At 37.9% G+C, this 15,138-nt stretch overlaps 1 protein-coding gene across 1 annotated transcript; it reads left to right on the plus strand.

Annotated features, from left to right (window-relative positions):
• The first annotated feature begins 10,905 nt into the window (after positions 1-10,905).
• Positions 10,906-14,861, plus strand: LOC117399968 (transcriptional repressor scratch 1-like). The gene is made up of 2 exons (XM_033999433.3): positions 10,906-11,555; positions 12,699-14,861. The coding sequence occupies exons 1-2, from the start codon at positions 11,441-11,443 to the stop codon at positions 13,421-13,423; spliced, it is 840 nt and encodes a 279-aa protein (XP_033855324.1). The 5' UTR covers positions 10,906-11,440; the 3' UTR covers positions 13,424-14,861.
• The last annotated feature ends 277 nt before the right edge of the window (positions 14,862-15,138 follow it).

A 15,138-nucleotide genomic window follows, 5' to 3' on the forward strand; every position in this document is an offset into this window, starting at 1 on the left:
TTATATTTCATAACATTCATGGTGCTGTTCATCTCTATCTGGGTTTATATTTCATAACATTCATGGTGCTGTTCATCTCTATCGGGGTTTATATTTCATAACATTCATAGGTCGTTCATCTCTATCTGGGTTTATATTTCATAACATTCATAGGTCGTTCATCTCTATCTGGGTTTATATTTCATAACATTCATGGTGCTGTTCATCTCTATCTGGGTTTATATTTCATAACATTCATGGTGCTGTTCATCTCTATCTGGGTTTATATTTCATAACATTCATAGGTCGTTCATCTCTATCGGGGTTTATATTTCATAACATTCATGGTGCTGTTCATCTCTATCTGGGTTTATATTTCATAACATTCATAGGTCGTTCATCTCTATCGGGGTTTATATTTCATAACATTCATGGTGCTGTTCATCTCTATCTGGGTTTATATTTCATAACATTCATAGGTCGTTCATCTCTATCGGGTTTATATTTCATAACATTCATAGGTCGTTCATCTCTATCGGGGTTTATATTTCATAACATTCATGGTGCTGTTCATCTCTATCTGGGTTTATATTTCATAACATTCATAGGTCGTTCATCTCTATCGGGGTTTATATTTCATAACATTCATGGTGCTGTTCATCTCTATCTGGGTTTATATTTCATAACATTCATAGGTCATTCGTCTCTATCGGGGTTAATATTTCATAACATTCATGGTGTCGTTCATCTCTATCTGGGTTTATATTTCATAACATTCATAGGTCATTCGTCTCTATCTGGGTTTATATTTCATAACATTCTGACTGATTTTGGCTCATTCGCTTCTCTTTGGCACATTCCAGTTTTAATTCACAAACAGGGCTGGAATTGAAGGTTTACTATTATTATTATTATTATTATTATTATTATTATTATTATTATTATTATTATTATTATTATTAATTGTTTATTTAGCAGATGCCTTTATCCAAGGCGACTTACGGAGACTAGGGTGTGTGAACTATGCATCAGCTGCAGAGTCACTTACAATTACGTCTCACCCGAAAGACGGAGCACAAGGAGGTTAAGTGACTTGCTCAGGGTCACACAATGAGTCAGTGGTTGAGGTGTGATTTGAACCGGGGACCTCCTGGTTACAAGCCCTTTTCTTTAACCACTGGACCACACAGCCTCCTCAGTAGTGAAAAGCACTCAAATACACAGAATCGGCCCTCGCTTGCTCAGTGGAAAACATGAGGGGACTTTTATTTTTGCAGCCTCTAATGTGCTACATATTGTTGCAAAAGTATTTTTACATTCATTTTGCAATTGTGTTATTCAATGTCAAAATGTTACAGCATGTAGCACAATATATAACCAATTAATTAAATAATGATTTTTGCATATAAAGCTGAAAAACAGATCTTAAATATTGGAAAATCTGTACAGAAGTTATATCTGAAAAGAAGTTATTAACTTACCACCTCACCACCTTCAAGATATGCTTTGCGGTTGCAGTTTTTCTTTGCGGTTCAGCCTTAGACGAATATGTAATTATGGGCGTTCCTGCATAAATTCGCAAAAAGGGGGTGGAGATAAGATAGTCAAAATGAGGGTTCTCAAATATTATAATGAGATGCACTAAAGCTGCTGGCAATTGTGACACTTACATTGACATCAATTTGTTAAGAACTTTTGAAAGCATGTTTTAAACAGTTGCAATTGATGTTGGCATTTCCCAGTATGCTTTTTCTCGAACGTTGCCAGTTGTGCTCAATGCATTTTTGAGGGGAAGACCCTCATGATATGCTGTGAACTTGACATGGGAATCAAAAGTCAAAGGTTTCCCACAATCCTTCCTAACGCCTGAGGCTACCTGTGTGACAATCACCTCCATAACATACTGAGTTTGTGAGTCCTGGAGTGTGAAAGACGGGACGCAGGTAAAAATGAAGCAACTAACTTAAATGAATGGCGGTGAGTCAACACAGTATAATCGGGGAAGTAAAAAAAAAAAGTTCAAACTTCTGAAATGTTTGAGCTCTTCTTAATCCCTATAGCAATGCATTTCCTCTTTCTCATTCTGGTTAAAGCATGAATAAACACCAGTCATTGTAGAGATCACTGTATCTAAGCTGTGCCTGCTCATGCCATGTATAAACACCAGTCATTGTAGAGATCACTGTATCTAAGCTGTGCCTGCTCATGCCATGTATAAACACCAGTCATTGTAGAGATCACTGTATCTAAGCTGTGCCTGCTCATGCCATGTCTAAACACCAATCATTGTAGAGATCACTGTATCTAAGCTGTGACTGCTCGTGCCATGTATAAACACCAGTCATCGTAGAGATCACCGTATGATCATGTTTTAGTTTAGGCTGCTCTGTAATAAGAATATAAGAATATAAGAAAGTTTACAAAAGAGAGGAGGCCATTCAGCCCATCTTGCTCTAGTGCTCTAGTGCTCGTAGTGAATACAGTTCTTTGACAACAAAAGTCCAGTGTTGTTGATCCGGGTTTGTGCTGGCCTTTGGCGACAGCTCTGGATCATGTTAGCCGTCCAAATAATTACAAACAGTATTTAACAACGACAAAACAAAACAAAACAAACATTCGTGATTATCACAGCACAGTTCTCCTTTTAGTTACCAGTTTTAACCATTCACAAAGGAACAGATCACATCACTAAGTCCCCTTAAATACCATCACCCATGACCCCTTGTTTAACGAGTGCACCCACTCCTCCAATCCGAAGATGCCACGCTGTTTCCCGTCCGGGTCATTGGTTTCGTGTAACGTAGCTCCGTCCCCTTTCTAAATGGCCGACTTCCGCCTAACCCTGGGAATGAACTGTCGGGCCATCCAGTCCTGGGTACTCTGGCGCCCTCGCAGGTCGGGAGGGAGATCTAACACCAAGATTCATTCAATCTCTGTCACAGTGGGTTTTAATGTAACTTTAAAATTGCTGCTTTTGTATTATTATGTGTATACTGTTATTTAACAATACTTCCCTTGATTTAAATTCAACACTTCTCACAATATAGCCGAGCATCTTGTTGGCCTTTTTTTATAGCTTCCCCACATTGTCTAGATGAAGACATTTCTGAGTCAACATAAACTCCTAGGTCTTTTTCATAATTCCCTTCTTCAATTTCAGTATCTCCCATATGATATTTATAATGCACATTTTTATTGCCTGCATGCAATACTTTACACTTTTCTCTATTAAATTTTATTTGCCATGTGTCTGCCCAGTACTGAATGCTGTCTAGATCATTTTGAATGACCTTTGCTGCTGCAACAGTGTTTGCCACTCCTCCTATTTTTGTGTCGTCTGCAAATTTAACGAGTTTGCTTACTATACCAGAATCTAAATCATTAATGTAGATTAGGAATAGCAGAGGACCTAATACTGATCCCTGTGGTACACCACTGGTTACCTCGCTCCATTTTGAGGTTTCTCCTCTAATCAATACTTTCTGTTTTCTACATGTTAACCACTCCCTAATCCATGTGCATGTATTTCCTTGAATCCCTACTGCGTTCAGTTTGAGAATTAATCTTTTATGCGGGACTTTGTCAAAAGCTTTCTGGAAATCTAAATAAACCATGTCATATGCTTTGCAATTATCCATTTTCAATGTTGCATCCTCAAAAAAGTCAAGTAAGTTAGTTAGACACGATCTCTCCTAAACCATGCTGACTGTCTCCCATTGTTACCATATAGGTAATTTTCCATTTTGGATCTTATTATAGTTTCCATAAGTTTACGTATAATAGAAGTCAGGCTCATTGGTCTGTAGTTACCTGGTTCGGTTTTGTCTCCCTTTTTGTGGATCGGTATTACGGTTGCTATTTTCCAGTCTGTCGGTACAACCCCTTTGTCAAGAGACTGTTGCATGATCTTGGTTAGCGGTTTGTAAATAACTTCTTTCATTTCTTTGAGTACTATTGGGAGGATCTCATCCGGCCCAGGGGATTTGTTTATTTTAAGAGCTTTAACACTTCTGCCTCTGTTATGCTAAAGTTATTTAAAATTGGATAGGAACAGGTTGACATGTGGGGCATGTTATCCGTGTCCTCCTTTGTAAAAACCTGTGAAAAGTAATCATTTAATATATTTGCTATTTTTTTTTCTTCATCTATGATTTTGCCATTTGTGTCTCTTAGACATTTAACCTCCTCTTTGAATGTTCCCTTGCTGTTATAATATTGAAAAAACATTTTTGGAATTGGTTTTAACCCCCTGAGCAATATTGATTTCTATCTCTCTCTTGGCCTTTCTAACTTCCTTTTTGACTTGTGCTTGCAGTTCCAAGTACTCTTTCTGTCTACTTTGTTTTTGGTCCCTTTTAAATGCTCTGTAAAGTGCCTTTTTTTGCTGAATATTTTTTTTAATTGATCTATTAAACCATTTTGGCCATTTTGTTTTAGATTTAGATTAGATTTTGATTTGTCTACTTTTGGGATGTAATTGTTTTGCGCATCTAGTACTACATTTTTAAAAAACAGCCATCCTTTTTCTGTGGATGTTTTCTCTATTTTACTCCAATCTACTTCTGTTAGTCTCTGTTACATACCTTCATAGTTTGCTTTTCTAAAATTGTAAACCTTAGCTTTAGTCATTACTTTTGGGGTTTTAAAAAATACTTCAAATGAGACCATGTTGTGGTCCGAGTTTGCCAATGGCTCTCTGACCTCTGTTTTAGTTATTCTGTCTTCATTATTTGAAAAGACTAAATCAAGGCATGCCTCCCCTCTAGTCGGTGCCTTGACAAATTGTGTTAGGAAGCAGTCATTTGTCATTTCCACCATTTCAATTTCATCCGTTGTGCTCCCCACCGGGTTCTCCCATTTTATACGGGGGAAGTTGAAATCCCCCATTAGTATGGCTTCTCCTTTTCTACATGCATTTCGAATGTCATTGTATAACAGATTATTTTGCTCAGCGTCTGAATTTGGCGGTCTATAGCATGCTCCTATTATTATGCCCTTTGAATTTGTGTCCATTATTCTGACCAATATTGATTCTGCATTGTTTTCTTTGTCCTGATTAAACACCTGGGCTTCAAGACTATTTCTTATGTATAGCGCTACCCCTCCGCCTCTTCTGTCCTGCCTGTCTTTCCTATACAGTGTGTACCCACTAATATTATATTCGTCTCCATCACTCTCGGACAACCAAGTTTCTGTAACACCTATCACACCGTAGTTACTTGTTATTGCAGTAGCTTCAAGTTCTGACATTTTGTTTCTGAGACTTCTAGCATTAAGAGAAATACATTTAATAGCTGTCTTACCTGAGTTGTTGCCCTTGTGTTGATGTGGTCCCCCTTCTGTTTTTTTGTTTTCTCCACCCTTCCTTTCTAGTTTAAATGCTTCTGGACCTCCTCAAGGATCCTTTCTCCGAGTAGATTGGTTCCCTTTCTGTTTAAGTGCAGTCTGTCCCACCTATATAGATAGTCCTTGTTGTAGAATGTGCTCCAATGTTCAAGAAAGGTGAAGCCTTCCTGTGTGCACCACGATTTTAGCCATGCATTTTGATTTTGTATTTCCAGCTGTCCATATGGTCCTTTTCAAGGTGCCGGCAGTATCCCAGAAAATACCACAGTTTTGGTCTTGTCTTTTAATTTCCTTCCTAGCTCTCTGAATTTGTTTTGCAGGGATCTTGGTCTGTTTCTTCCAACGTTGTTTGTACCGATGTGGACGACTACTGGTCATCTCCTGTTCGCTCTAGGAGCCTGTCCACGTTCTCAATGATGTGCTTGACAGAGGCTCCTGGAAGGCAGCACACTGTTGTAGTAAGGGAGTCCAAACAGCGAACTGAACTTGCTGTGTTTCTCAATATGGAGTCCCCAACAATCATGACCTCCCTTCTTTTTGCTGCCTGGTCAGCACTGTTTATAGGGTCCTGGATGTTGTTTCTTTCATTCTCTTGATGTTGGTTATGGACATCTAAATGTTGAAGTGGCTCACATTTGTTGGATGTCTGGATTTCTGGTGGTTGTGTTTGACGAAGTTTCTTTTTTTCCCTGCTTCTGCCTATCTGAACCCAGCTGTTTTGACTCTCTTCTATCTCCCTGGTGGCTTTCAGTCTGCTAGGGGTGCCGACTTCCAAGAATTGTGGGTGTGTCAGCTCCTCAAGCTCCTGTTGCTGTCTCATTTCCTCCAGCTCCTTTTCTAGCAGGTTTAATGGCTGAAGCAAGTCCTGGATCATGCAGCACTTTACACAAACTTGGTTGAGCTCTGTTGGGTTTTCTCGGACTTCCCACATCATGCAGTTGTCACAGATTACTGGCTTGAAGACCATGTTGTTGTTTTTTTTTTTCGGAAGTTCAGTTTAGCTTCTGCAGCTGTCAACCTGCTTTCAAACTGCTTCTAACTGTGTTGTACTTGTCCACTCGTACTTCTCCCACACTGTCGTTATTTAAACAGTTTTTTGACTCTACAGGTTTGGGGAACCTCTTTTGTAGTTTTCTTTAATCATGGTACACTAGAAGACCACTTCAATAGCTGCAAGGCCTTGCATGGGTATTTACCATGGTGGTTCAGCATGATTTCATGGTCTTTGGCCCATTACTTATCAAAGTGATCTGTAATGATTTGCAATTCCCGAAGTGATTTATTCTTTTAAATAAAGGGCTACTTCACAGTCTTTCACCAGGGCCCAGTAAATCCTAGTGCTGGCACCACTAGTTTGGTAGTCTTTGCCTTCATCAGTTTCACACAGTTATGATTACTAGATTTTTACACTACGTGAGAAAATTGACTTTTCCTGCATTTTTTAAACGCAAGCCTGTGAACGTGAGAGTATATCTGTACACTTTTTTTAAGTACTCGCTCACAGGACTACTGAGACACAGACATCAACTAGTCCTCATCAGTTTGAATTCGCCTAGAGCGAACGGGCGAGCTAGTTTCTAACCTTGCTTCATTGGAACAATGTTACAGGCTGTCGTCTGCCTGCCTACACCGGTGATGTGGTGTGTAGCTGCTGGAAAACAAAACTTTATTTTGGATTCAGGAGAGGTGAAATATGCTGGCTACTATCTACAGTGCAAGAATTCCAGACGTTTCACAGATTTCTTTTTTTTTTTTAAATCTAATACACCCCTTCTTGTGGTTATTTTATATGGTATTGGGTAAAATGCACTTTTTAAAATCATATAACAAGTTATTCATGTAAAAGTCCAATGTGAGAATGAAATGCTAATGAACCTTTTTTTAATTTAAAATCTGACAAGACGTTTCAGTGTTGTAGCACATCTTAGGCTATTATTATGCAAATGAAGGCAGCTTCTAGTCTCTTCTCTTTTTTAGCTGAAGTCAGCTCTTCTGGGGGAACCTTCAGAATTCTACTAGAAGTGGCTCCTGCTTTTATATCTTTTTCAATAAACACATCAGGTCGCCTCAGTTGAAGACACACACTAGAGCTTTGTTAACTTTACAGACACACCGTTTCTTTCACTTGATTAGATTAATTGATTTAAATTAAACGAAATGTACCACTACTAGACTTAGAAACTACGGCCATCTAGACTTCAACATCTCCAAATTAGCACTTTGATTCGGCGGCATTTCAGTTAGCAGACTTTTTTAAGGGTTCCCTAGGAAATGAAGGCTTTAATTTGCATCCTGGGGGAGACATAAACACATCAACTTTATATACAGTGTTACAGTTGTATTTAGCTACTGAACATTGTGCTGTAATTTACAAAAGTTGTTAAATGCACTGTGGCAAATTACATGAAAATTACAGTTTTAGGTTGACAGTAGACAGCAGTCTGGTGCAGAATTAATAGGGCTACTTCGAAGATGCGGACGAGTGAGGCAGAAAGCCTCATTACTTACCTCATTAATTAGAGCAGGGTGCAAAATGTACATTCCATTTTTTAATCATCATCGATACACTGCACTTGTCATTTTATTTAAGTTTTCAGACCTGTGAAACTCATCACTCCAACATTTAGTAACTTGCCTTGTCCACTGTGCAATGCTCTGTACTTTTAAGCTATTCAGGTCTGAGAAGTGATGGGTTTTTCTTGTTACTGTAACCCTAATTATGAATCATGTTCATAAAGGTGTTGTTTCACTTACTGTAGCACTATATTATAATAATTCCCAAGGTGTTGTCATTTTATACTGAGCTGTAACCAAGTTTTGCAAAACACCAAACACGCATTGCATCATTAGCAGAATATTGTTTTAGTGTCTACACTGATTAGCTATTTTAAAATACAACAACTCTATACAGTAGGTATTTATTATGATGTCGTATTTAAAATAAAAATAAAAAAAGTTTAATAACTAGAACATATGCATATAACACAAGCGTAGTAACTGTCACTTGGTTTAAAACAAGCCGCGATTATGCTGAGTTTATAATAAGGGATCAGATTGTGTGTTTTAATCGGGGTCAGTGTTGCATCAATACACCACTGCAGATGTTTCCACTGTAGCAGTGAACAAAAAAGTACACGGTGTTAAACAACAGAGAACGCTCTCGCTCTGAGATCTCTGTTAATTACGGACATATGCCTCCTAAAGGAATCACTGAAGAAAAGGACCTTCTGGCACCCAGCTCCCCTCATTTGCATACCAAGAACACCATTGGCTTACTGGGTGTGATGCAGAAGTGTGACCTACAACTTTTGGCTGCATCCAGCCCTTAGTTTAGCGATTAATGGTGGTAGTGAATTAGGAAATTAGAGAGAGGGAGGGAGGAGAATGTAAAAGTAAATCAAACTAGTTTTGTTGTTGTTTTTTAACATGTTAAAGATGGTGATTCAAATTAATGTCTAAATGTCTAAATACATAAATAAATCTGTTTTATATGCATTAATGAATTCAGTAAAGCTGGTGGGTCAAATTCAAGTATTACTTTTAATGTGGCATTTCATCAGCTATTACCTATGTTCTTTATATATATTTTAAACTTCTCAATTCATTTTGTTCTTATTTAAGTTTTTTTCATTGTGTGAATGAATGACTTTGATCTAATGTATAACATTGAGTATTAAATTCCAGTGCTATAGAATCTGACTTTGTCTCTATCACTATATATCATGTACCTTATTAATAATCTATCTAGTTCCAGACGTTTCTAGAAATGTGACAGTGTTTGATTGCAACAGACCTCTGAACCTTTAACCCCTTATTCAACATCAGTCACTAATCTGGCAACAACGGCAAATTAAAAGTGTATGGTAGGTTTACTTATTACAATGGTCATTAATTCATTGTAATCCGATACTTACATTTCCAGTCAGCGTGGTGTGCTGCTACATTCACAACTTTATTAGGGGTCCAAGCAATGAAGTTGCTGTGGAACCCTATTATTATTATTATTATTATTATTATTATTATTATTATTATTATTATTATTATTATTATTATTATTATGCCAAATTTTGAAATGTCTGTAAAATCCACACAGTTGCACGAAAACTCATGAAACTTCACACAATGGTAGAGGCAAATGGGAAGTTATGTCAGCACGAAAATTAAGGTCATAGGTCAAATGGTTTGGCAGCCATATTTGATTTTTCAAGAATTTTGGACAATTTAAAAAAATCTTCTCCAAAACCGCTTATAGTAGAGATGTGAAACTTGAGGCACAGACTACCCTTATGCCCTAGATTTAGATTTGTTCAAAATAAGTTGATTAGTCACATGTTTCAGTGGCCATATTGGATTTGTCAAAAATATTCTAACGTCTTCTTCTCTGAAAAAGTTATGCCGATTGAAGAGAAACTTTGCATACATAGCTTTGGCAAGGTTGTCTATCAAGTTTGTTCAAGGCAAGTCACTACATAAAAAACATGGCCGCCGTGAGCCAATCAAATTTCAGCTACGGTCAAATTGCACATATTTACATATGTTGCAGTATTTACCTAAGGTAGAATGTTGTAGACTCATGAATCTTCACAGAGTAGTAAAGGAATATGGGAATTAATGTATGCTCTATTAAAAAATTACCTTGATCTTGACCTTTGACCTCTCATTAAGGTCAAATGTAAAACTATCTTTTCACTCCTTACAGAGGATAGGGTCATGCTTACTATGGAACACATATAGGAGTCCATATATGTTCAATCAAAAAATGCCCTTGCCCGTGACTTCTGACCTCTGCTAAAGGTCAAATGGAAAACAGGCTTATAACTGCCTACAGAGTGCCGATGGGGTCGTGGTGACTAAGGAACATATACAGGAAACCATATGGGCTCTATCCAGCTGCACTGGGGGCCATATTGGATTTCACAAAATATTAAAACATCTTCTCTGAAACCGTTTTACCAATTGAAGTGAAACTTTGCAGACTTAACCTCAGGGAGATTGTCTGTGAAGTTTGTTAAAAGTAAAGCTGCTGCATCAAAAACATGGAGGCCATGAGCAAATCAAATTTCAGCATATATTGTATTTTCAATCTATGGTAGAATATAGTACAAAGACTAGTAGAGGCCAATGGGGAAATACGGCCACAGGTCCCATAGTCTGGAGCTTGGACCCCGGTCAATGCTGCTTGAAGCTATATTTATTATTGGATCTATGGTAACCAATACCCCCCCCCCCCGCACATACACAAGCAGACACTTCGTTGGATGAGTGGGTGATAATTACACTATGCATTCTCCTAGATTTTTGTCAACCCAGTACTTTTTATTAAATTTGTATATATGAAAAACTATGCAATATGGCTTTTTTCTTTCAATATTTTTTTCTCATAATGTACATTTATTTTACAACAACATGTATTTTTTTTTTGTATCACAAAAAGGGAGACAGGGGAGACGAGGAACAGCTTCAATAAATCATTCTAGCTCAATGGTGTTCCCGGGAGATTTTTTGATGGATTAAATTAAGCACTTCCATTTCCATCTACCACCTGATCGCAGCCCTATAAATCCGACAGCGGATCAACAGACTTCAGAAATTCAGAACCTACAATCGGAGAGGCTGCGGGGGAGGCTGGGAGCTGTCCAGCTATTTTTTGTTCTAGTGGGATTTTTTTTTTTTCCTTTTCTTTGTGTGTTAAAAAATCAAGTCATCTGTAAGCTTCCGCATTACAACAGATTGAGGGTAAAACGTACCAAAAGCGGAACATGAATAGATTTAATGTACAGTAGTTGTAATGTGTTGCAGAAGCAACACGAGGAATCAAACGAGAGCACCTTCAATGCTGGAAGCTGTGCGGTGCTGAATTACATCGATTGAGCGTCACGAATAAAGGAGCTATCCAGTGCTGAAGTTGCATTTCTTTACAGCGGAAAGCGGCGTTGCAGCACAGCAGCCCCGTCACAGCAGTACTAAGAGCTGGTTTATGTATCCCGATCTGACACTGGAATGTCATCGCAGCACGGCCGCAAAGCTGTAAAATAGTCTGCATCAACGCTGCAAGAACAGAGAGACATTCAGTGCTGAACGAGCATTTTTTTTTTTGTGTAGCACAAAAAAAAAAATGCCAAGGTCTTTCCTGGTTAAAAAGGTCAAGCTCGATGATTTTTCATCTCCTGATCTCGAACGCTCCTATGGTAAATCGAGGACAGATCTCAGCGTAAGACTACACGAAAAAGGTAAAATTATTTGTATGTTTTAATATATATCTTTTTTTATCATGCAAGAGATTGCTTTTTTTTTGCAATACCTGTTAAACTTACGGAAGCTAGCTACAAGTGCGCTTTATTTGTGCCTGGTGATTATTATTACGATGAGTATTGTTCTCTTGAATTGCTATTGGGTTTTTGGAGCGTATGTACATTTAAAGTATTTTTGGAAACTGCAGTACAAAACAAGCTTTGCTGACCCGGGTCATGCTGTGTACAACACAGTCTGATTGTGTTGTTGTCTCAGCACATTTAATGACACAGGATAACTGTAAGGTAAATTCGGAGTTAAAAAGAACTCAATTATTACAAATGAAATAGATTATATGCATCGCTGTGTTTGCTTCATAACTGTCTATCGCTTTAAATATGTTATTAATGACAACAGTTTTCTTTAAAGTAACAAACGGGTTGCTTGGTTTATATTTACACAAAATGTTTTTGCTTTCTTTCCTTTATCAAACTGTTTAAATGTATTACTTTTTTATTTGCTAGTGTATATGTCTGACATTTACAGCGTTACACATTTAAGTAGTGAAGACCTGAGTACTATACTGTCAAGTTTTCAAATAAGTACTAAAAACGGTCTAAATGATAGATGTAAAATAAGCTCAGATTCATACAGTTCTGTATAAACCATTAGTTCTGCTCTATATGATACCCATATTTAAACATTTGTTCATAGCCCACTATGTATGTTCACGTGAAATAGTTTTGACAAAATGATTAGAATGGCTCCCAGTATTAAAAGGTCTGTTTTGATTGCATTGACCTCATTGTGTGAATCCTCTGGTTCAATTCCATGTGCCTATTCATGAAGCATGCTTTATATCCCATGCCTTTTGTCCTTAAATGGGTTACAATGTCAATTGAAATGTGGTGCTACTGATTTATGGGAGTGATGCAGGAAAAAAAAATCTCTGTAAGAATTCAATAGATTTAAATGTTGATGGAGCAATCCCATGCTTTATTGTAAAAAGCAGACAACAGCAGGCAAATAATGTGGGAAACTTGCAGAAATAGCTTGTTGCATCTACAAACCTTCGAGTTCTCACACTAATCCCAATGTGCATATAAATAAATGAATAAAGATCTTGTTATTTTCAATTCTAGGATACATTAGCGACTACATCACCCCGTCTGTCTACGATGGAGAGAATGATAGTGCCATTAAAGTGCCATCTCCTGAGCCCATATACAGCAGTGTGCACGGAGATTACAGAGCCCCAGATTCAGACCAGCCAGACAGCCCCCAGTCGGAGATCACATCTGGTTACATCAATGGAGACAATGCCGTGAGTGAAGGTTACACAGTAGATGCCTTCTTCATCACGGATGGAAGGTCGAGGAGGAAAGTCATCAGCAGCCCCAGGACCATCCAGCGCCATACTTGCAACGAGTGTGGAAAGACCTACGCCACGTCTTCCAACTTGAGCCGGCACAAGCAGACCCACCGCAGCATGGACAGCAAGATGGCCAAGAAGTGCAACACCTGCGGGAAGGTCTATGTGTCCATGCCGGCCATGGCCATGCACTTGCTGACCCATGACCTCAAGCACAAGTGTGACATCTGTGGCAAAGCCTTCAGCAGACCGTGGCTGCTGCAGGGTCACATGAGGTCGCACACGGGCGAGAAGCCATTCGGATGTGCCCACTGCGGGAAGGCGTTCGCTGACCGCTCCAACCTTCGCGCCCACATGCAGACTCACTCTGCTTTCAAGCACTACAAATGCAAGAGATGCAACAAGACCTTTGCCCTCAAGTCCTACCTAAACAAGCACTATGAGTCCGCCTGTTTTAAGGGCGCATTCTCGCCTTTGAGTCCACTCGAAGATTGACTTCCATATTTAAGAACCTCTTCTTCTTTTTCTTCTTCTTCTTCTTTGACCTGATAATAGCACATTTCTCTATTTCTTCTTCGTCTTCTTTGACCTGATAATAGCACATTTCTCTATTTCTTCTACAATAATGAAATGAAGAGGAAAAAAAACCTCCTTGGATTTCTACGCATGTACTTTAGAAAGACAGAAAAACTTTAGAACCTAAAATATCATGTTGTTTTGCTGAAACTCAGTGAAGACATTAAAATGTCTCTTTTATTTGTCAAAAAGGTCAAACCTTTTATGATTGGATGATATTGTACTGCTGCCAGTGGCCACAAAGGGGTTAACCTTCGAGGTAAAACATTATTATTTATTCATTTATTTATTTAAAGTATTTACTACTGTTGTTTTTTATGTATTTAAAGTATGTATTACTGATTTCTGTAAACTTTTAATTTGCACTTTAACTTTATTTTGCTAACCCTTCTTCATTAATATGCCAAAGCATTTGCCACTTTCTGAATATTTTTTTAAACTTTATGTTAATTCCTTTTTGACGTTGTTGCATGCACAAAAGTATTACATCTATGCCAATTATACAAAGCTTTTGATTTTGCCAAAATCTAGATAGTATCTGAGGGCAATATTTGATATAGGAACCTCATAATGAACTATAGAGCAATAATGCTGTAATGCATGGTACTTTATAAATACAAAAATAGTATAACAGTTCAAATAAATCAGGTATGGTTTAATCCAGTATTCGTGTTAGTCATACAGAGAACCAATATCAGGGAAAATGCCAATGTAGTAAAATAGAATACATGATTAAAAACCCTTCTTTTCGTGTATGGTATGCACTGCCTGCCTCTAATCTAATGTAGTTTTAGGACGTAGGATTGTGGTGCTGATTGGTCAGCTCCAAGCAGTTGAGATAATTTCTGCAAACCTGCGGAACATCCACCCAGGCAAAAAGGTTGGCACCTCCCATCATTTCACCCAATAAGGAGAGGTAGGGCTAGAATACCACGTCCATGCAAGACCGATCCGAGACTATTTGCACTGTATTCAGACATAAACAGCACAAGTTGCCCAAGAGCAAGGTGCCTTGTTTTTAGCCACGTGGAGGTCCCACAGTTTTGTCTTTTAAAGAACTTAATTTTAGATTTCCAACTTTTAAAAATAGTAGCACAAAAACCTTATAGATTCAGGTAGAAGGAACTTGTACTAGCTAGACCTCTGTTTTTGTACTTAGAAAAAAAGGAACAACTGTTATTGCAAGAAGCCGTGTAAATAATACTTTGGAACTTAACAAGATTTTTACAACCGTAAAGAATCTAATCACGTTATGTCTGGAGATTTTTTCTTGGGACTTTTTGAGCCAGTATTTGAATGATCTAAGCACAATGACACCAGGCATTTTGTCGCACTTCCTAATAAAGAATTACAAAAAAGTTACCTGTGTTTTATTCATTCTTTACAAAAGTCTTTTAGCCAACTGTAGAGTTTAAGATTTACCTAGTTAAATGTCAAGAAATAAAATAGTAATCATTTAAAAAGAAAACATTACAGTTCATAGATACAATGGCAATAACGTTCTTGTTAGAAAAAATGTATTACAGTTTTATTAAAATACAACACAACCCAAGTTCTTCCCTTCGAGTTACCAGTACTATTGTGTGTTCGGTGCACCTGCTCTTGTCTGAGGCACGTGTTGCTCCATGTGTTTA

The sequence above is a fragment of the Acipenser ruthenus genome, chromosome 4, assembly GCF_902713425.1.
Source record: "Acipenser ruthenus chromosome 4, fAciRut3.2 maternal haplotype, whole genome shotgun sequence".
Classification (NCBI taxonomy): domain Eukaryota; kingdom Metazoa; phylum Chordata; class Actinopteri; order Acipenseriformes; family Acipenseridae; genus Acipenser; species Acipenser ruthenus.